The sequence below is a fragment of the Drosophila santomea genome, chromosome X, assembly GCF_016746245.2.
Source record: "Drosophila santomea strain STO CAGO 1482 chromosome X, Prin_Dsan_1.1, whole genome shotgun sequence".
Lineage (NCBI taxonomy): Eukaryota > Metazoa > Arthropoda > Insecta > Diptera > Drosophilidae > Drosophila > Drosophila santomea.
Genome location: NC_053021.2, coordinates 6967767 through 6987449, shown reverse-complemented (window position 1 = coordinate 6987449; position 19683 = coordinate 6967767). Strand labels below are relative to the sequence as shown.

Genomic DNA, 19683 nt, shown 5'->3' with positions numbered 1-19683 from the left:
GATTAGAACTTGAATGGTACAAGTGACAAATTTAAACACTAATAAACAACAAAATTAACATCTTTGCTAGAAACAATGAACATCTACGTAAGTTAGATACAGCGACTTTTAGCTTGCTCCTAGCTAGGCATGCAGCAGCTGCTCAGCACTTTCGAATGTAAACAATGCCAACACGCGGGTTCAATTGAAATTGAAATGAATATAGACGATGGCCGATGGAACCAGCACTAAAACCAGGTACTGTTCAATAAACATTGGTATTTGCTGATCTTAATAAGCAACGATAATCGACACCACAGCACCATGCGCCTGGGAATGTGCGAGGTGTGCGCCGCAAAGGAAGCCCGCTACGCGTGTCCCAAATGCGAGGTGAAAACGTGCAGCTTGCCCTGCGTCCAGATCCACAAGAAGGAGCTGAGCTGCGATGGCCAGCGGGATCGCACCAAGTTCGTGCCCCTGAGCGAGATGACACCGCGCGAATTCATGAGTGACTACTGCTTCTTGGAGGAGTGCACTCGCTATGCAGAGAATCGGAAAACCGATCCGAGCAAGCGATTTACCCACGACCAAAGGAATCTACCGGTGGCACAGCATCGCATGCGGACGGCGGCCAAGAGGCGCAACATTAACCTGCGCCTGCAGCTGGCGAATTTCAGTCGGCACAAGGAGAACACCACGTATCTAAACTGGAAACTGGGACGATTCTATTGGCGTGTGGAGTGGCTGTTTGCAAACATTCCTCACGAGGCAAACCTTGCCCGCGATGTCGCCCGCTTCGTGGACGAGCGATGTGATGAGGAGGTCACGCTGTCCGATCTGGTAGCCAAGTACGTGGATCTGGAGCAGGAGACGGCACGGGATCAGCGCAAATTGCTGGCAAACCATCAGACTGCCGGCATTGGCCAGCTGAGTTTTTGGCTAAGAGCCGAGGGCGTGCGTCGCAGCTGTACAAGGTGTTATCTCCTGGAGGCGACCAAAACGCTGGGCGAGAATCTAGCCGGCAAAACCATCGTGGAGTTTCCCACCATTTTCGTTACGCACGAACCGAAACCACCTGGTGGATATGAAGCCATCGACAGCAGTAAGTAACCGTGTGTGTGTAAATCGCCAATGTCATAAGCTAATTTAAATGCATTAAGGTGAAGAATTCGAGGAAGAGCAGGAGGAGCTGCTGCCCATAACCAAACCAGGACCATCCTCCAAAGCAATTGCGCAGGACTTGGATGATTCACATGATGTGTACCATGATCTGGCTGCCGCCTTTGCCGGTGAAGATGTCAGTGAAACCGAAGACGACGAAGAATTCGAGGCACTCTACAGAGAACGTGTAGAGCTGTAGAAACAAAGAATCACCCGCAAAACACGCTCCATTGTAAATAAGACAACTAGCTATTAAATTTTACATAAGTTCTGTATTTTCTCGTACGCATTTAATTTGATTTTTATTTTAGGCTTATTAAACATTAATAATTCATACCACACTTCGTTTCGATCTAGTTCCGTCATTGTCAACATCATCAAATTACCAATCGATCATTGATCATCATAATATAGGTATATTATAAAGAAGTTGGAAAAATCAAGTTACAGAGCCTTGGGATTAATCGTAATTTGTGTACACACTTTGAGTACAGAGTTTTGTGGTCAACACACAGCAGTTTGTCCCTATTTGGAGGATCTGTAGTTCAATTTTGATATACCAATTAGCATTTCGATTTGTACATAATACATATGTGTGCCAGTATATTCCTATTATAAATTTGTTATATTACTTTCATTCTTCCTATTCTTTGCTTTTTCATTTCTTCTTTTTTTTTTGCCTGCACCAGTTATTTTTTTTTTGTATATTATTTAAATTTAAAATTAAAGCATAAACAAACAAGTTCTAACAATAAACATTTTCAAAATGCATTTTCAATTCAAACAAATAGTTAAAAAAAAAAACAGAAAAACCATTTTAATTGTTCTAAAGATACATTTATATATATATATAATTGGAATCATTTGCATATTTCACACCAATTGTAAAAAGAAACACAGAGGAGAATACATTGATATGGGAAATCAGGGAGAACAATTCATTTGCTTCTTAATCGCTTAACAATCGAATATCAGCTTTTGTAGTTATATAGACAAGATAGATCAGATTTATAGTATTTAGATGTGGAAAATACAGCAATGCATAATCAAAGTGAATTCCGAATTAATGTCTGCCCTCCTTCGAATACAAATTCATACAGCTAAACAAAAAATAATCATAAAAACTATGCAACATACAAAAGAAACATGTATATAAACAGAAATCGGGGTATGGGCCGTGTGTGGATATTATAAAGGGTGGGGAATCAGGGAATCAGGGGATCAGGGTGGCGTATAGTTTACATAGAGAACATTTACATATATAATTCGCTAGTCGTATATAAATCGCTTTCTTCATCGTTTCCTCAATTAAATCATTTACTAAACGTTAAGACATCGATCGCACACAAACACACACACGCACACATGCGCACAAATTGGTAAAATTAGGTCTTTTTTTTTTCTTTTAATTAAATTGGGTGAGTTCATTTAGTAAAGACACGCACATAAATAGGACAGACAGACAGAAGTTTAACAAACTGTAGGATCTTGAAATAATCGTAGGACCAACTTTTCCCCTGCTGGAAAGTTGACTTTTCTCGTGTCGATGTGTGTGTGTAAATTCAATGCATGACTGTGTGTGTGTGTGCGTGTGGTATGTGTGTTTGTGTGAGCGGTCACCGGTTGCAAAAGGTTTCTTTTTTTTTACGTAGTTTCGAAGAGCCGCTGCAAAAAAGAAGAGAACCCCATCAATCAGGCATCATCCGCTTACAAGCGTCTCAACTCACATCTCGCTGGTATTTGGTGCAGCCCTTTTTACACATTCACACATCCTCCTCCTCCTTCAACTGTCCACGCACACCAGCTGCTCCAGATCCCGGGGCTTCGGTACCGGCCAGTTCCATCTCAGATTCCCTACGACTGGGGCACAAAGAAACCACCTTGGGGCACCGCAGCCGGCGCCATCATGGGGGCCAGCACATTCTCCGGCGCCGCCGACATTGGCGCACCCGAAGGATTGAACACATCCACGTAGGAGTTCTTCAGCGCTGCAAAATAGGTAAACAAAAAACAGATTAAGTACCTTTGTTATTCAGTTTCTTAACAACACTGATAGGTTTTTTGAGGACTTACTTCGGTTGCGTTGCATCTTGAACATGTTCGACTGCAGCTTGGGCTGCGGTCCGCCGGGAGCGGCCGCGGGATTGGGCGCCGCTGATGCCGCCGGTGCAGGTGATGGGACAGAAAGTGGCGCCGGCGCCGGCGATGGCACCGTGGGTATCAACTCGGGCGCCGGAGCAGCCGTGTAATCAATGGGACTGCCATACATTTGCGGCTGCGACGGCGGTGGCTGATCCATCAGCGGTGCCGATTGATGACTGCCCAGCGCATTGTTGGCCATCGGCATTAGACCCATTCCCAGTCCGGCGTTTGCGACTGGCGCGGCGGGTGGACCTCCGAGTGCCATGCCCAGATCACTCATTTTGGGTGGCGGCTTAAAGCTCTCCGCCTCCTCGCCGTTGCCCTCGGTGTTGGTCCAGCACTTGCGCTCCTTGTCCCAGACGATGGCCGGATTCTTGTCATCCGGCAGGATCATTTGGTTCTTCGGCTTGAGCGACAGCTTGTTCCAGAGTCCGCCGAACCAGCCCGCATTCTTATTTCCAGGTGCACTGTGTTTGAAATTAAGAATAGTACATACTATTTAGAAGTTTGTCCACGTTTTGGATGATCAAATGGTTTCACATGAATTGTACTTCTCTCCACCCAACTTAATAGGGCGTTTAGGACTCACCCAAGATCGCTGCCAGAGTTGGCCTGTTTGCCCGACGCCTGCTGTTTGCCGGCAGCCTCAGAGGAGCCTCCAAGCTTGGCTTTCTGGCCAGGATCAGCCACACCGCCGGAACCACCATCGTCCTCATCTCCATAGCTCTTTGATTTGGGCATGGATATCGCCGGGCGCGTCTGCTGCTGCAGCTGTTGTGCGGATGGCAAAATTGAGGTTGGAGTTAAGAAATGGCAACGGATTAGTCTTCTGTGAGATGCAATCGGATTAGGCAATAGATAAGTCATAGATCATAGGTAAGAGTGTTTGGGTTGGTTAGTAACAGAGTAGTTATGGGTTAGTTAAATCGAATCAAATCGAATCGAATCGAATGAACAACGGAAACATGTCAAAGTAACTGGCGCAGTCAAAAAACTCTTGCTCACAATTATCGTATATAAGGCTTAGTGATAACATATTGCTTACGGGCATTAAGACTAGGTGTATAGATTTAACAGCTAACAGTTAAGACAAGCTCCAGGTACAGTACAGAAAGCTCCCAAAAAAGCAGCGATGCACTTGCTCCTCCATATTTTCTTGTTACCTAACACTTTGGTATTGCTAAATACTGATCATTTTGTGGGTAATTACTAGGATTACTAGGGCTAAAATTGCATTTGTCGTAAGTTTGTTTACAATTTCTTCTTAGATCTAAGGGCCAAGCCAGCATTTGCGGTTGTGCTGCTTCGGTGGCCTCTTCGCGTGGGTGCATCGATGTCGAAGGTGCGCACTGCGGTTGCAACTCCCGGTTGCAGCTGTTTCTCCTTTTTGCTGTCCAAATAGTTCTCGAAACGACTGAGGCTCTGCTCCACCTCGGAGCACATTTTCTTGTAGTTAAGCGGTATGGCTGGATTGGCAATCAGCTCCTTCATGGACCACACGTGTTGCGGCTGGGCCGCGGTTGTTGTAGCTGCCTCCACGGATGCCGGTGTTCTCTCGACACTCCTTTGTTCACCGCTCGGTATAATCCCATACTTATTGAGCAGTTGATGGGTATAGTAATCGCCATCATCGAAGCTCTCGTCGTCGTCGGCATATGGGTATAAATCCTCATCGCCATACTCGTCCTCCTCGCCGTCTTCTTCGGCCTGCTCCTCGCCCTCGGCATCCTCATCTATAACATAATCATGGAGCATATAGTTCCTATAGCGCTGTATATCGCCACGATCTGTATTCGCCTCCGGATCATACGAGTTGTTCTTGAGTTGACTCTGCCCCTGGGTCAGTGGCATGTCAATGGGATACGTTCCATTAAAGACAATATGCGGCTTTCGCGTTAGACGAACGTTTGGTTTCGCTTGTGCCAGTGCCATGGTGTTCTCCTCCTCCAACTCCTCCTCGTCCTCATAGTCCAGCTCATGCTCGAACTCTTGCTCCGACTCAGCGATGGTCGACGGTAGATTAAAGTAAACCCGTTTCGTCGATGATCCTCTAGCACCTGTGGACGTTGTCGTCGAAGTGGCGGGCGCTGTGGGCGTGGCTGTAACAGTGGCTGCTTTAGCGGCTATGAAACGTGTGGGCGTGGTAAGCGTTTTGGGCGTGGATAAGTATGGGCTATTCTGGCTGTTAGACTTTCTACAACTTAGTAATTGATTAGGGACAGCAGGTATTGTTGCTGATGCTGTTGCTGCTGCTGCAGCTTTTGTTGCTGCTACTGCTGTTTGGTTGCTGCTGCTGCGATTGCTGCTGCTGCTGCTGCTGCTGCTGTTGGTGCTGCTGGTAGCTTGATGTCGTTTATTTGTGTTGGAAAAGCTACTTACATCATTCAAATTGAATGCCTTTGCCGATGCTGCTGGTGTCGTCGAAGCGGCGGCAACTGTTGCCGGTGTTATCTGGGCAATAGCTGCTGCTGCCGCTGCTATTGTTCCTGCTCGTGAAGCCTCTTGCCTTTTCCGTAATGAACCGCTGCTCCGTTCCTGCTGCTTCAGAGCGTTCGATTTGAAGCGATTGTTGATGCTGGCAGCACCATTGCTGCGAGTATGTTGCTCCTGCTGTTGCTGCTTGGTTTGCTGCAAAATCTGCTGTTTGGCGTACTGCAATATCTGCTGTTCATCCTGCTCCTCCTCCTCCACCTCCTCTTCATCCTTAAGAGCAGCTTGATTCTCATTGGGCTGCATTCCATTTGGATAGAGGCATGTTTTTATATTTTCGTTTTGTGTGTGCAATGTGATTAAAAACATGTTAGCAATTTGGCGAGTCCTACTTTTATGGCTATAACACAAGTTCAAGACAGGTCAAAACTTAAGGCGTAAACAGAATTACATAAAATACAAAACTAAAAGAAAATTAAAAAAACAGACGATGCACCGTCTTACATTGATCAACTTAAAACGAACTAAAAAGTTAAAATAAGCAACAAACTAACCCTCTGTATACCAATTTAAAAATATGCTTACGACATTCACATTGTATAAAAGAAAGTTTAAACTTCTTCATAATTAGCTTAATATTAATGGAAATACAGAGGGTTTGTGAAAGGCTGACTAGCTGACCAGCACTTACCTCATCGCCATATGGTGGCTGCTGTGTGCCCGACCAGTAATCGTATCCGTAGCCAGAGGCAGCCGCAGCTGGATCTGCTGTTGTCTGTCCAGGGTGGTAGGCCTCAGTTCCTGGCTCTATTTGGCCATAACTGGGAGTAGGTTGCGCTTGAGGTTGCTGGTCGTATTGATGATGTGCAGCATTTGGATCGTAATGAAGCTGGCCCGCATTGGGATCGTATTGATGCTGCCCCGCATTGGGATCATAGTAGGACGGTTGGCCCTGTCCATAGGGATCCGTTTCAGTTGGCGCTTGAGGTGGTGGCTCATAATATTGTTGTGGTGGCGGTGGCTGTTGGTGCGCTTCCGATAAAACTTGCTGCTGCTGTGGCGCCTGTTGATCCACCGGTTGCAACTGCGATTGCAGCGTATTCTCTATGTTGCTGTGGCTCTCGTATTGCATGTTTAGCTCCCTGAATTGCTTATTCACCTCTGCAAACTGCTGATCGATGTCGTTTTGCTCCTGCTGGATTTGCTGATTCTGCTGCAGCTGTTGCACTTGCTCCTGTTGGGGCTGCTGCAAGAAAGGATTACCGAATTAGCAATGGAACAAACGTTGCTCTCTAAGGTTTAATCTCACCACATTGGCCAGAGATCTCAGCTGGCGCAACCAGGCTTTTTCTTCGGGAGCAGCACTATCCTTGCTGGTGGCATTCGGAGGACTCGCAAAAGAGACACGATTGATAAGAATGGGATCATGATAGCGCAGACGTTCGGCCAAACCACAAACCTGCAAAAAAAAAGCACAATGAAAATGTATAAGTTGGTAGTTGAGGCAGTCGGAATGTGTGAATCTTACCCGCTGAATGAAATCGCTGTCGTAGCTTTCTGGCTTCAGTTCAATGTGCCTGGCGATTTGTTCCAAATAATTGGTGCAGCGGAAATGCTGGCCATAATCAAGGATCCTTGTGGCCAGCAGGAACTTGTAGTGTTGGAAGTGGGCAATGCTAAACTTCGGATCGAACAGCGATCGAGCATACTCATAGATCTCGGTCATGATGATGGCCTCGTTGCTGGCAAACTCATTGAAGTGCTTGTAATGCGAGGAGCCCAGCAGGATAAGCCTGTAATCGAACGTTTGATATGTAAGGGACTCGTCAAAAGTTAGGAAGAGCAAAACTCACCTGGGCACATTGGCGGTCAGAGTAGTGAGCTCGGTGGCAGAGCTGTCGTATCGCCCGAACTCCTCCTGAGCCACCAGATAGCAAAAGTGTGCCGCATAAATATCACCGCGCTGGAACAGCGTATCGCCGAGGGCCACCACCGAACTGCGATCATACTCCGGCTGGCGACTCTTGTTCGTCACCAGAATGGAGAGATGCGACCGCCAGTCGCCCCACTGTTCATCCCGCAGCTGGCTGACGCACGCCGGCGTGTGGCAGCTCTTCATTTGGTAGAGTGTCTGCAATGGATCGTTCGCCTTGATCGCTCGATTGAGGAACTTCTGGGCAACATCTGTGAGAGCATAGCGATCCTCGTAGAGGGCCAAAAAGAATGCATGCGTCCACAGGTTGTTATCGGCGGCCCACTGGAGAGCCTCCTCGACATTTCCGCGCAACACATAGCTGCGGAACTTATCCGTTGCAGCCTGTTCCGACAGAGGCGTCTGTCCTGTCTGCGCTGCGTTCGCAGCATCAGCGCCATTGGATGAGCTCGTTGCGGTACCCGCTGCAAGTGGTTCTGCAGGCGTAACTCCTGCTGCCGATTCGCTATCCATATCCGAATCTCCTGCCTTGTCCGCTGGTGCAGCGACATCCTGTTCGGCGTCTACGTCTGGCTCGTTCTCTGGTTCGAACTCGCTGGGATCGTATGGATACTCTTGCTGGTTCTCCAGCAGCAGATCGCCCACATCCGTGTCCGCAATGTACTGCAAACGGTTAAAACGAATGATAAGAAATCGTATTCAAATCGGATCTAATGCAGACTTACCCCATTTTGGCGCAACAACAGTATAAGCAGATGCCACATGAGCGCATGGGAGGCACGGTATTTTGACACACTGCCTTGGGGCTTCTTCTGCGTGGCATAGAGTGCGGTGCAACCCTTTGTGGGTCCCAGTCGGATCTGCTCCTTGCAGAAGCTGATGATCTTGTCCTTGTGCAACTTGCGACCCTGCAACGGACCCGGATACATGCGCAGCAGGCTGCTCGTTCCGTCCCGTATGCGCGGTGGCGCCACCTCCACATCGTTGCGCAGTCGTCCGCGTCCCGCGTACTTGGGCTTCACCTTCAGCAGCAGACTCATCGCATACGAGGCCACCAAATGCGGTCGATTGAACTGCAAGGGAGTGCGTCTGCGCGGCGGACGAGCCACCGCGTTATTGGTCACCGTTCCAGCGGTTCCAGCCACGCCTCCATAAGTCGAAGGTGCCGCCTCGGCAGCAGCTCTACATTGGGTCACAAAAATATAAGCGTTAGTGATATGGAAAAACGAAAGGTCTTCGGGAGGCAATAACAAAAGAGATCATGCAAAATCGAAAAGAGGTTTTGGGTTTTGAGAGTTCGGGTATCAGGGGAGTAGAAGACGAAGTAGGAGAAAAGAACCCATCAGCGAAGAATCATCAACAGTTCCCACTTCATGCCACTTAGAAGAAAGCTTTCAACAGTTCTCCACAAATCCCAAGCTGATGTTCCATTAATATATAGATGATACAATGGTTGTTAAGCAACCTCTTGCACTCTTTCTTAATTGTTATACTAAAATGTATGTATTCTTTTTTTGAAGAAAACACGGTTTTCTTTTAGTTTTGGAAAATTAAATTAGCTTATTTAAAACCTTACAAAATTCCGAAAAAACATATGTTCCATAGACAGAGACAAAGCGAAGCGGAAGAGTGGGTGCGACAGAGAGGGGAAGAGTGCGGATGAAAAGGACAGGTGTTTTGGTTGATTTCGTTTTTGCCTAGAAGAAAGCGCAAAGCTTCAGAGGAGAGAAAGAGATGAAGCGCGACAAAAGGCGAGATAGTGGGTTTAGTTCTTGTCAGAAAGCAGGAATTTTTTTGTTTTTTTGATATGTACATATACCCTTGCAGAAAATAATTTATTAATTATAGAACCATTTAATAGAAAAATCAGTTTCGTTATGAAAGCAAATGATCAAATTGGGGATCAAACTTGAAGTTATGATCACAGAAATGTTGCCAAAGAATGCTGATATTAGATCTTCATCATATCATTAATATTTGCATTAACGGATAAGTAAATTTATATAGGAGTTCGGATTTCGAGGAGTAAAAATTTGGACCTATCCTGAATAGCAACATTTTGCTCCAAACAGCAAGGGTATATGGGAAACTTTGGCTAGCCAAAGTTAACGTCCTTTCTCGTTTGGGTTGTCTAAGGATGCAGTTTTGGTTTTTTGTATTGACCACCTGATATCGAGACCGCATTCGGAACCAGCGTAATGCGGTCCGCATCGGGAGTTGCGTCCATCGCCGTTCAAGTTACTCAGCGATCGGGCACTGGAGAGTGGATATGATTGGTATTGGTTATAGATGGAACCTCCGCGGGATCCGTAATAACTGGCATTATCCTCGGCAACGCTAAAGCTGGAGTTCAGTTGATCCTCCCTCTGCTGCTGTTGTTGTTGTTGCTGCTGCAGTTGTTGTTGTTGTTGTTGCTGGTAGATCAGCTCTTTGTATTGGTGACGATGGAATTCATTGGCTTGGGTTATGTATGCGTGTGTATACCTGTATTGTATATATATGTAAAGGTGGGAAGTTGGGCAGATAGCACATATGTATGTTGTTTGTTTTGTTGTTGTTGTTTATGTGCAATTTGTTGTTGTTGTAGTTGCGATTGCGGTTGGTTTTTGGTTGGTTAGAGACGAAAACAGTTTTGCGGTTATTTACGAATTTGCATTAGTTTTGTATTTTTTTTGTTGTATTTGTTTAGATTTTATTGTGTGTGACTTGTTTTAATTAGTAAAACACGTACACAGCGAACGGGACACGGGGAACAAAGTGGAAGTGGAACGTGGTATATGGCGGGATGGTGGAATCGTGGAATCCAATTGGAATATGTAACATGTATTTGGATGTTGTACAACGCAGGGGAAAAAGAGAAAGCCGCAGAGAGAGCGAGCGAGAGCGAGGCACATATGTATATAGGTTCTAATCACTTACTACAAACAAAATTAGCAAGTTTTAGTTCAGTTGATAAGATTAAAGCCCAAGTCCAACCTCAACATTTATGGGACGGGGACGGAGTCGTGGGTGTAGATGGGAGGGGGGATAGGGTTAATATACCCATTTAAAACGCTAAACAATCAATGTTAATCATCAGTTTTTAGTTGACAAACAGCGTGGTAATGTAAGAAAGCCAGAGAAGAACCAACAACTACTTTAAGATCAACAAGTTAGGAGCAGGTAAAAGGGGTTCAGACTAAAGGTTAAGGTATCAGGTGACAAGGGTTAAACGAAACTAAAGGAACGTTGGCAAAGGAACACTTTGGATCAGCCGAAATTCTAGAGCCCGAAACTTGCAGAGATTACACTTTCCTACTTATTTGTATCACACGACTTAAAACGAAATAAAGTTAAGCTAAATTGTTTAATAACAACGTGTCATCTGATTTATATAATCTTTTTTTACGGCTCATTAGAAAGAGTTTTATCACGCTCAAGTGAACAAATAGTGTTGCAAATTTGAGCAAAGAAAATTAATTATTTACTTCTCACAATTCACGACAAACTAATACTTTGCTAATCTCATATTAAATGCAACATTTTATGAATGTCATCACAAGTTGTAAAAAAACCTATCTACAGCCAAATGGGAAATCCAAATATAAAATATATAGATTTCCACAAAAACCTCTCAAAAACTCTGCAAGATTCTGGGTTATTTCTAGATGACCAAGCAAACTTCATAGATAATTAAAGATAAAACCACAAAAAAGAAAAAAAAACATGGTTTGTACGTGGAAACTAACCTTTCTCGTTCCCTGAGCATGGCGGCATCACTGCTTCCGCTGACACTTCCTCCACTGGTGGCGGCCACCAACTGGGCGGAACTCACGGGCACCGTTCCGGGCACCAAACCGGGTATGACTCCAGCTCCAGCGGGAACACCGCCCTTCGAGGCAGCCGCCGTAACAGCAGCGTTCATCGAGTTGATCATTTGGCCATAGAACTTCGCATACATATCAGCGTAGACTTGTGGATTCCGCGACATTTGCTCGTACATTCCGTAGGGAACATAGCCAGTGGCTGATACGGGATACTGAGCACCAGGATTACGCTGGTCCTGATAACGTCGGCGACCATCATCGGTACGGGCACCACGACCCGTATTCTCGTAATTCCGTCGTCCGCCAGAGGAGCGTGACTTTTCAGCGGACGATTGTGGTTTGGTTGAGCGACGGGATCGATTGCGATCCCGTTCGTAATCATCGAAATCCTCCTCGGCGGCACTGCGTCGATGGCGACTGGTTTTACTGCTCCGACCACCGCTGCCGTCCAGCTCGGCATCGCCCAGGTGACTATACTCCGGATTATCGGACTCACCATCGTAATTGCTGTTGTTGTAACGACGCGAATGATCATACGAACGATCCGGATCCTCGCCACCACTGTGATACTTGTTGGATCGTCGGCGCCATGTGCGATCACGCTCCCTATCCCGTTCCCTTTCGCGTTCCACCTTGGAATCCTGATGGCGGCGAGAGCGCGTCGATTCGTGGTTGCGTTTGTGATGTGTTTCCCTCAGGGATTTCGTCTCGTGGTGGGTAGCGCCACGCACAGAATCCTCCGTTTCGCCTTCGTAGGGGTAGTGACCATGGCTGCGTCCACGACCTTGCCTCTCCTCCATTAGGTCCCTGCGCTCACGCTCCCGATCGCGTTCCCTTTCGCTCTGCAAAAACTCGTCAGACTCATCGGACTCCAGATCCAGCGAGGCTGTGGTTCGGCGTCCGACCGCCGTACGTTTCTTCTCCTGCTGAGTGGTTGCATGTTGCTGGTGTTGCTGCTGCAGCAGTGGCTGCTGCTGATGTGGTTGCTGCGGATTAAGCGGAGTCATCGCCTGGGGCGGATTGTTGTGATGCAGCTGCTCCGGCTCATCGGGTAGAATATTGTGATGTACTGAAGTGGTTGGCTGTTCAGCCAAAGTTGGTGGCGGTATAGCTTCGCGATCCTCCAGATTCTCGCCATCCAGCACCACTTCCCGCTGTTCTCTCAACGATGGGGCGTTGGTCTCCACGCCGGTTACGACGCGACGTGGTGGCGTTTGTATATTACGTACTTGCTGCTCGCCGTCAGAGGTGTCCTCGCCATCTGCACGACGCTCTTGCATGTGTAGAGCTGCTGCCTGGGCCACATTAAGTGGTGGCTGCTCTGTGGCTCCCGTGACCTGGCGCTGCTGCTGCGAATCCAATTCCGGTTGGCCCAAAACCAAACGAGACAGTCCCGGTGGTGGCAGCAGGCCTGCATCCTGATCAGCTTCGCCTTCGCCCAGTTGCTCGGACAGGTGACTGGTCTGCAAGTACTGGGCCCGCTCGTCATTCGGCGCGGACAAAACCTCCTGGTTGTCCGGCTCCAAGTGCGTAAATGCCTGTGGAACAGCCGGTGGTGCATACAGCGATGCGGTAGGTACAGGAATGGGTGCAGGAATAGCTGCACTTAGTGGAGCTACAAGTGAAGCCTCAACAGGTGGCGCCGCCAATAAGTTGAAACTATCTCCATGAGCCTCTGCTGGCAGACCAAAGAGCTGCTCAGCTGGTGGCGGAATTGCTGCTAATGGTGCCACTGGAGCCATTGCAGCAGGTGCCGGGGGCGATGGAGCGCCTGCCGCAGGATCGACCATAATGTTAACTCGCTTATTTAGACCCGTGGAGCGCTTGAAGGGATTGCCAGACGATGGAGCCAAGCTAGGTGGCAGTGCGGCCGGTGGTGCAATAGTTGTAGCGTCCACTGGCGGTGCTCCCACTGGTGGAGCTCCTACTCCAATGAGGGGTGCTGGTGGAGCTCCCACGCCTGCGGGAGGTGCTGGGGAAGCTTCTACTCCTGCGAGATGTGCTGGCGGAACCACCACTCCAGTGGGAGGTGCTGGCGAAGCTCCAAGGCCTGCAAGATGTGCTGGCGGCGCTCCTACTCCGGTGAGATGTGCTGGCGGAGCTCCCACTGCAGTGGGAGGTGCTGGCGAAGCTCCTACTCCAGCGCTATGTGCAGAAGCATACATTGGCGATCCCACAGCAGTCATTGGTGCGGAGAACGCAGTCAGTGATGTTGGTGGTGGTGCTACGGTTGGTGGTTGGTTTTGGAAAGCCTGGGGAGGCACAATGGCATCCAGTTCGTGTTCCTGCCCCAGTTCCGGCGGCGATTGTGGCTGCTGGTGCAACAAAGGTGTCGATTGCTCATTGAATGACTGTTGTTGCAAGGGCGCTGGCTGCGGATCCGCTGCTGAGGGCAGCTCGCCATTGTTATTGACATTATTGCTGGTGGCAAACGCCTGCCAACTGCCTTGCGAGGATTGCACATTGAAGGAATCCTCCAGCAGTTGTCCAGTTGGCTCTAACAGGCTTTCGGTGCCGTTGCTAATATTGTTGTTGCTATTGTCGTTCCAATCGCCCCAATCACCCCAGCCATCGCTCCGGCCGCCACCACCTCCTCCTCCGCTATTATTGTTGTCAAACGAGTCCAGAGCTGGTTCCGCTGGAGCCGGGACTTGTGGCTGCTGGTGAGTGGGATAATACAGTTGCTGCTGGATAGCGTGTTGCTGCTGCGTAGGCTGTTGCTGTTGCGGTGGCAGTTGCTGCTGCTGCAAAGGATGTTGCTGCTGCTGCTGCTGTCCCGCAAAGTAGTTATTGTAGTTCAGAGATTGTTGCGGCTGCTGCTGCTGCTGCGGTTGCTGCTGTTGGTGCTGATCCTCTGGCCAATAATTTGGCTGCTGTTGCTGGAACATTTGGCTGGCATAGAGCTGCTGCTGCTGCTGCTGTTGCTGGGCAGGATGAGTTTGCTGCTGTTGGGGCATTGCATTGTGCTGCTGGGGAGTAGGATGTTGCTGCGGCGCCTGTTGCTGCTGCTGCTGCTGATGCGGTGGCAGCCAGGGCGCATTGTTGTGCAACATGTTGGATCTGAACAAGGAAAAACAGAACACATTAGAACTTCTTCATAAGCAAGTTAACATTTTAACTGAAAACTAAATGCCTACTAAAACCTACATTTATCCTGTTAATCAGTCATTTAAATATCATTGTATTATCATAAAAGTTTTTAAGTCCCCTAAGATCTCCTAACCCGGATATCTAACATGCTTATCTTCTAAATGTGATATTTAAACTAAAAAGTGGTTTTAAGTATGTTCGTAATGAAGATATTTTTATAACAATGTGTCCGTTCTTCTCCAATATATTTAAAAGGTTTCTAGGTGTTGTAAGGAGTTTCCCGGGGAGGTTGCAGGGGGTGGTTGTTCGATTTTGTGGGACAGTTCAATGAACCAAACCAGTTTTGATGGAAAATTACCCGTTTTCACGGATTTTCTTTAATGCCACTTGGAAACGGTGAAGAGCGATGGTAAATACGCAAACGAATACTGAACAAAATCGAATTTAGTGCATATTATAGAGCTCACAACGAGCGGAAAAGCAAAAGTTAAAAGTTTACGTGGACGTTTGCCATATTTTGCCCCTTCTCCCTTCCACACTCTTCTGCTCTTCCTCTCCTCTTCGTTTTGTTACCACCGTTTCATTGCTCTCTTACTGTTGTTGTTCTCTTGACGCAGCAGGTTTTTGTTTTACCTATTTTTAAAGCCGCTGATAATTTGTGCAGTTAATTGATTGACCTTAAATATATTTATTTATATTCCTTTTTTATTTATTTATAATTTTTTTTACCACTTCGCAAGTCAAAAGTGAAAACGCTCTCTTGGAAAAAAAAATTGGAGCAGCGGTGGGGGAGAGAAAGAGACAGCACTCTTTTCTTTCTCTTGGCGAAAAAGAACCATACGCAGGGTTGCAATCCGGTGTTTTTTGCGAATTTTGACCATTCAATCGCTTTTACTAGCCATAATAAACTAAAGAAAACACTTGGCAGTTGGCTTTGTCAATTTCCTTTTATAAAAATAAAACACAGCCCAACAAAACGAGAGAGAGAAAGAGAGTAAACACACATTCGCTGGCAGGTAGGCTACACACACACACACCTTTCCTTTTTCTCTTCTAATTAGCTTACGCTGCACACTGACTTACACAAATCGCTTGTTTATTTACACGCACTTGGTACGGCACTGTTTTCGGCAGTAATTAACTTAAAATATTATACAAGTTACTTGTTTGCTGACGTTCTTGGGAGTTAAACAATGAAATATGGAATTTTTTTCGATCCGAACGCAGCAATCAAATCAAATGCCAACTCGACTTTCGTGGCGTTGCCAGACTGCCAACAGATAGAGGTGACATTAAGCAGTTGGATTAACGTGACAGGACACAGGTCACTTAAAATAATATAAATTGCTTAATTTAAAATTGTTTGTTTATTTCAAATAGATCATTAAGTCATTCAAATAGATAAATCGTTAAATCAATGAAACATGGAAACAGAATAACATTTTCACTTGAAAATTTTTTTTGCAGCTTATTGCATAAATGCTATGACTTCCCTGAAACGTATAATTTCCTGCTGCCTTGCGAACTTGACCGCGATATTTTTAATAGACTAAGTCTATTGTAAAAGTCTGTTAAATTGTTGTTGGCCAAACAATTTTTTTCTGTGTTATTTCACTTTTAAGATCCATGAGTTTCTTTAAAGCAGAATCGCGTTTCAAACGGCGATTTAAAATTATGAACCAAGAGAAACTATCGGGAGTGCCACTCTAACGACTTGCCGAACAATCGATAGCTTACAGCTGCCCACCACTAGCCATGCGTGTGCGTCTATCGCCAGCTGATGCGTTAACGCTTGCGTATTTTGTTGATATTTGCAAGCCACGCGAGAAGAGATGCTGCGCCTACTCGTGTCCAATTGCGGCAGGAGCAGCGATTTATTTAGGTAGAGTAGGGGTCGCCATCGTGGGTAAGGGACTGAGGCTCCGACGGTTGTGGATCTAGTGCGCCCAGCGGCTGGTTAGAGAAACAACGCCCCCCTCGCGCCCTCACTCCGGTTATGTCATCAATCAGCCAACCTATTATTAACCGCCCTTATCGTTTTGTTTAGTCGCCACCTGCTGAAGCCCACGCAGCAGCCACTGCCACGCCTCCAGAATGCCGCCCGCCTGATGCGCCAACATCTGCGTGGAACGAACGCTCCACAACCGCCCGCAATCCCGCCCTCAAATGCCAGCCGCCTGCTGCACACGACACGCCTACTTGTGTGGGGCGGTGGTAGCCTGGCCATTGGCTTGGGCGCCCGTTCCTGGTGGGCGGGGCATCGCGGGGCAATCGTCCACTGCGAGGGCAGCCGACTGGCGATTCGAAAAGAGGAAGAGGAGGACACTGCGTCGGAGCAGCACTTCGACTGGAAGCGTTTGTGGACCTACCTTGAGCCTCATCTCTGGGAGCTGATCGGTGCCGTATGCGTGAGTGCTTGGGACACAAAAACTATCTTAACAGGCGTTAAAATATTTCACTCATTTCATTTGCAGGCCGCCCTGATTGTGGCATATATCAACATACGCATCCCAAACCTGCTCGGTGACCTGGTCAACACACTGGCGAGATATGCTAACACGTACGTGATGGATCCGATCAACAACTCGTTCGTGAAGGATGTGAGCAAACCGGCCGGCAATCTGCTGAGCCTATACATGCTGCAGTCTGGTTTCACCTTTATGTACATATACCTGTTGAGCCGCGTCGGTGAGCAGATGGCGGCCAAGATGCGGCAGGATCTGTTCACGCAGATTGTGGTCCAGGACATCGCATTCTTCGATGAGAATCGGACGGGCGAGCTGGTCAATCGACTGACCGCCGATGTACAGGACTTCAAGACCTCCTTTAAGCAGTTCGTATCCCAGGGACTGCGAAGTGCTGCCCAGCTAATTGGCGGCAGTATATCGCTCTTCATGATTTCACCGCACATGGCCGCCATTGCGCTGGCCAGTGTTCCATGCGTGGTCATGTTCATGTCGTATTTGGGCAAGAAACTGCGTTCGCTAAGCAAAAGCTCGCAGGCGCAGGCGGAACGAGCGACGGGTGTGTGCGAAGAGGCACTGTCCAACATCCGAACGGTTAGGTCCAGTGCCTGTGAATATCGCGAGATGCAGCTGTTCGAGGCGGAGACCAATGAGGCGGCACGCCTGGCACAGGAACTCGGCTACGGCATTGCCATCTTCCAGGGCCTGACCAACTTCTTCCTCAATACACTAGTCCTATCCACGCTCTTCATGGGCGGCCATCTCATGTCCACGGAGAGTCTGTCGCCGGGTGCTCTGATGGCCTTCCTGGTCGCTTCGCAGGGTGTGCAACGATCCCTGGCCCAGGGATCCATCCTGCTGGGCACCATGATCAGAGGCATGACCGCCGGCAGTCGAGTCTTCGAGTTCCTCTCGCTGCAGCCACAGGTGGAACTGCTGCGCGGCTACATTATCCCACAGGAGCGGCTGCACGGCGAGATTCGGTTCGAGAACGTCTCCTTCGCATATCCCATGCGACCAGATCATGTGAGTAATCTTTGGGTATATAATTAGTTCTCCAAACAATGATTGCTTGTTACATTAATCGATGTCTGTAGTTCGTAAACTTGATTCTTTTTTATATAATATTGACTAGTTTCTTATCACTTCCGCACGTAGATAACCACTTTATAATGCCCACAAACATTTATAGGCAATATTTACGGCTAAGTGATAAAAAGATTAGAGCCTAAAAAATACAAAAAGTAACTTCCTATGTAAAGACTGATATTGAAACATACATAGACATACATTCGCATTATGACAAACAATTTATACTGAAGACCCACTAATGATACACCCCAATTATCCTTCTTTCACAGCTGGTGCTCAAGGACTTTAGCCTGACGCTCCGCCCGGGCCAGACAGTGGCCCTGGTTGGAGCCAGTGGATCGGGCAAGTCGACGATAGCCTCGCTGGTGGAACGCTTCTACGAACCATCGGCTGGTAATATCAAGCTGGACGGCTACAAGCTGTCGGACATATCGCCGTATTGGCTGCGATCCAATGTCCTCGGTTTCATCGAACAGCAGCCGGTGCTGTTTGGCACATCGATATTGGAGAATATCCGATATGGCAAACCGGATGCGGGCGAGGAGGATGTATTTGCGGCAGCCCGTCTATCACAATCGCACGACTTTGTGACCGCCCTGCCCGATGGTTATGCGACGCATGTGGGCGAACGGGGCACCCAGTTGAGCGGTGGTCAGCGGCAACGCATCGCCATCGCACGGGCGCTGCTTAAGAATCCGCGCATCCTTATCTTGGACGAAGCGACGAGTGCCTTGGACGCCACCAGCGAGGCGGAGGTGCAGAAGGCACTCGATACGGTGGTTAAGAATCGCACCACCCTGGTGATTGCCCATCGATTGTCCACGATACGAAACGCTGACCTCATCGTCGTCCTCGATCAGGGACGCGTCGTGGAGGTAAGTTGTCCCAAGACCATTGGAGCATTCCCAAGCTCGCAAATCTTCAGAAATAATAATATTTTCTATGTTTTAGACCGGCAAACATGACGAACTGATGGCCAAGCGGGGTCTGTACTTTGAACTGGTACGTCAGCAGGAGCGACGGGACATCCAGGAGCAAGTACAGGCCGTGGAGGACGTGGTGGCCATCAAGGAGCAGCAGGCAACTGCAGCAGCAACTGCAACGGCGACTGCAACTGCCGCAGCAACGGCGACAGCAGCGACAGTGGGCAGCAGCTTCGGTGGCAGGGCAAATGCAGCCCAAGGATAATGACGATGTTAGGCAAATTGAATGATTCCCTGTACACTTAATTTATTAGAATGTTTTGTTTTCACTTTTTTTATTTCCAACTGACCAAAAACAAAAATGGTGAGAGACGCTAACAATAAGTATACAATAAAATAAACGCTGAAGACAGTATTGTTTTTGTTATAAACAGAAAGTATTTCATTGTCATTATCGTTTAATTCACCGGGTTCATTGAAAATAGATGGGATACGTCAACTTTTAGTTAATTTAAATTCAAATTACAAAATTTCGTTGAGTATTTTTAAATAATATAATTGGTAGTACCGCATTATTTATACAACCATTCTCATATAATTTTACGCGCAAATTAAAGAAAAACTATTTTAATATTAAGTTTTTCAATCCTTATTCTTAGTGC

At 47.5% G+C, this 19683-nt stretch overlaps 3 protein-coding genes across 12 annotated transcripts; 2 read left to right on the top strand and 1 right to left on the bottom strand.

Annotated features, from left to right (window-relative positions):
• The first annotated feature begins 68 nt into the window (after positions 1-68).
• On the top strand, positions 69-1868 carry LOC120457149 (box C/D snoRNA protein 1). The gene is made up of 3 exons (XM_039644421.2): positions 69-237; positions 300-1081; positions 1140-1868. Exons 1-3 carry the CDS (start codon positions 209-211, stop codon positions 1337-1339), a joined length of 1011 nt encoding a protein of 336 aa, XP_039500355.1. The 5' UTR covers positions 69-208; the 3' UTR covers positions 1340-1868.
• Positions 1869-2047: 179 nt separating this feature from the next.
• Positions 2048-15813, bottom strand: LOC120457138 (protein transport protein Sec16A). Of its 10 annotated transcripts, none has more exons than XM_039644387.1 (13): positions 15625-15813; positions 11374-14511; positions 9812-10129; positions 8371-8827; positions 7566-8308; positions 7241-7505; positions 7022-7171; positions 6404-6958; positions 5662-6012; positions 3872-4053; positions 3214-3749; positions 2868-3128; positions 2048-2805 (listed from the first exon to the last, which is right to left on the bottom strand). In XM_039644387.1, exons 2-12 carry the CDS (start codon positions 14502-14504, stop codon positions 2995-2997), a joined length of 6822 nt encoding a protein of 2273 aa, XP_039500321.1. In that variant the 5' UTR covers positions 14505-14511; positions 15625-15813; the 3' UTR covers positions 2048-2805; positions 2868-2994. The 10 variants fall into 10 exon arrangements, with proteins under 10 accessions (XP_039500321.1, XP_039500322.1, XP_039500325.1 ...); XM_039644388.1 differs by having other exon boundaries at positions 6404-6955; XM_039644391.1 differs by lacking the exon at positions 5662-6012.
• Positions 15814-16291: 478 nt separating this feature from the next.
• Positions 16292-19458, top strand: LOC120457143 (mitochondrial potassium channel ATP-binding subunit). The gene is made up of 5 exons (XM_039644411.2): positions 16292-16423; positions 16589-16949; positions 17016-18032; positions 18368-18973; positions 19050-19458. Exons 1-5 carry the CDS (start codon positions 16374-16376, stop codon positions 19284-19286), a joined length of 2271 nt encoding a protein of 756 aa, XP_039500345.1. The 5' UTR covers positions 16292-16373; the 3' UTR covers positions 19287-19458.
• Positions 19459-19683: the final 225 nt, after the last annotated feature.

Bases quoted from the DNA above. Each gene is read 5' to 3' on its own strand.
- LOC120457149 (XM_039644421.2), top strand. From the start codon at position 209: ATGGCCGATGGAACCAGCACTAAAACCAG. The intron at 238-299 runs GTACTGTTCAAT...TCGACACCACAG, and splicing joins GGAACCAGCACTAAAACCAG to CACCATGCGCCTGGGAATGT. The intron at 1,082-1,139 runs GTAAGTAACCGT...AAATGCATTAAG, and splicing joins ATATGAAGCCATCGACAGCA to GTGAAGAATTCGAGGAAGAG.
- LOC120457143 (XM_039644411.2), top strand. From the start codon at position 16,374: ATGCTGCGCCTACTCGTGTCCAATTGCGGCAGGAGCAGCGATTTATTT. The intron at 16,424-16,588 runs GTAGAGTAGGGG...CGTTTTGTTTAG, and splicing joins AGGAGCAGCGATTTATTTAG to TCGCCACCTGCTGAAGCCCA. The intron at 18,033-18,367 runs GTGAGTAATCTT...CTTCTTTCACAG, and splicing joins ATCCCATGCGACCAGATCAT to CTGGTGCTCAAGGACTTTAG.
- LOC120457138 (XM_039644383.1), bottom strand. From the start codon at position 14,504: ATGTTGCACAACAATGCGCCCTGGCTGCCACCGCATCAGCAGCAGCAG. The intron at 8,309-8,370 runs GTAAGTCTGCAT...AACCGTTTGCAG, and splicing joins TGTTGTTGCGCCAAAATGGG to TACATTGCGGACACGGATGT. The intron at 7,506-7,565 runs GTGAGTTTTGCT...GTTCGATTACAG, and splicing joins CTGACCGCCAATGTGCCCAG to GCTTATCCTGCTGGGCTCCT.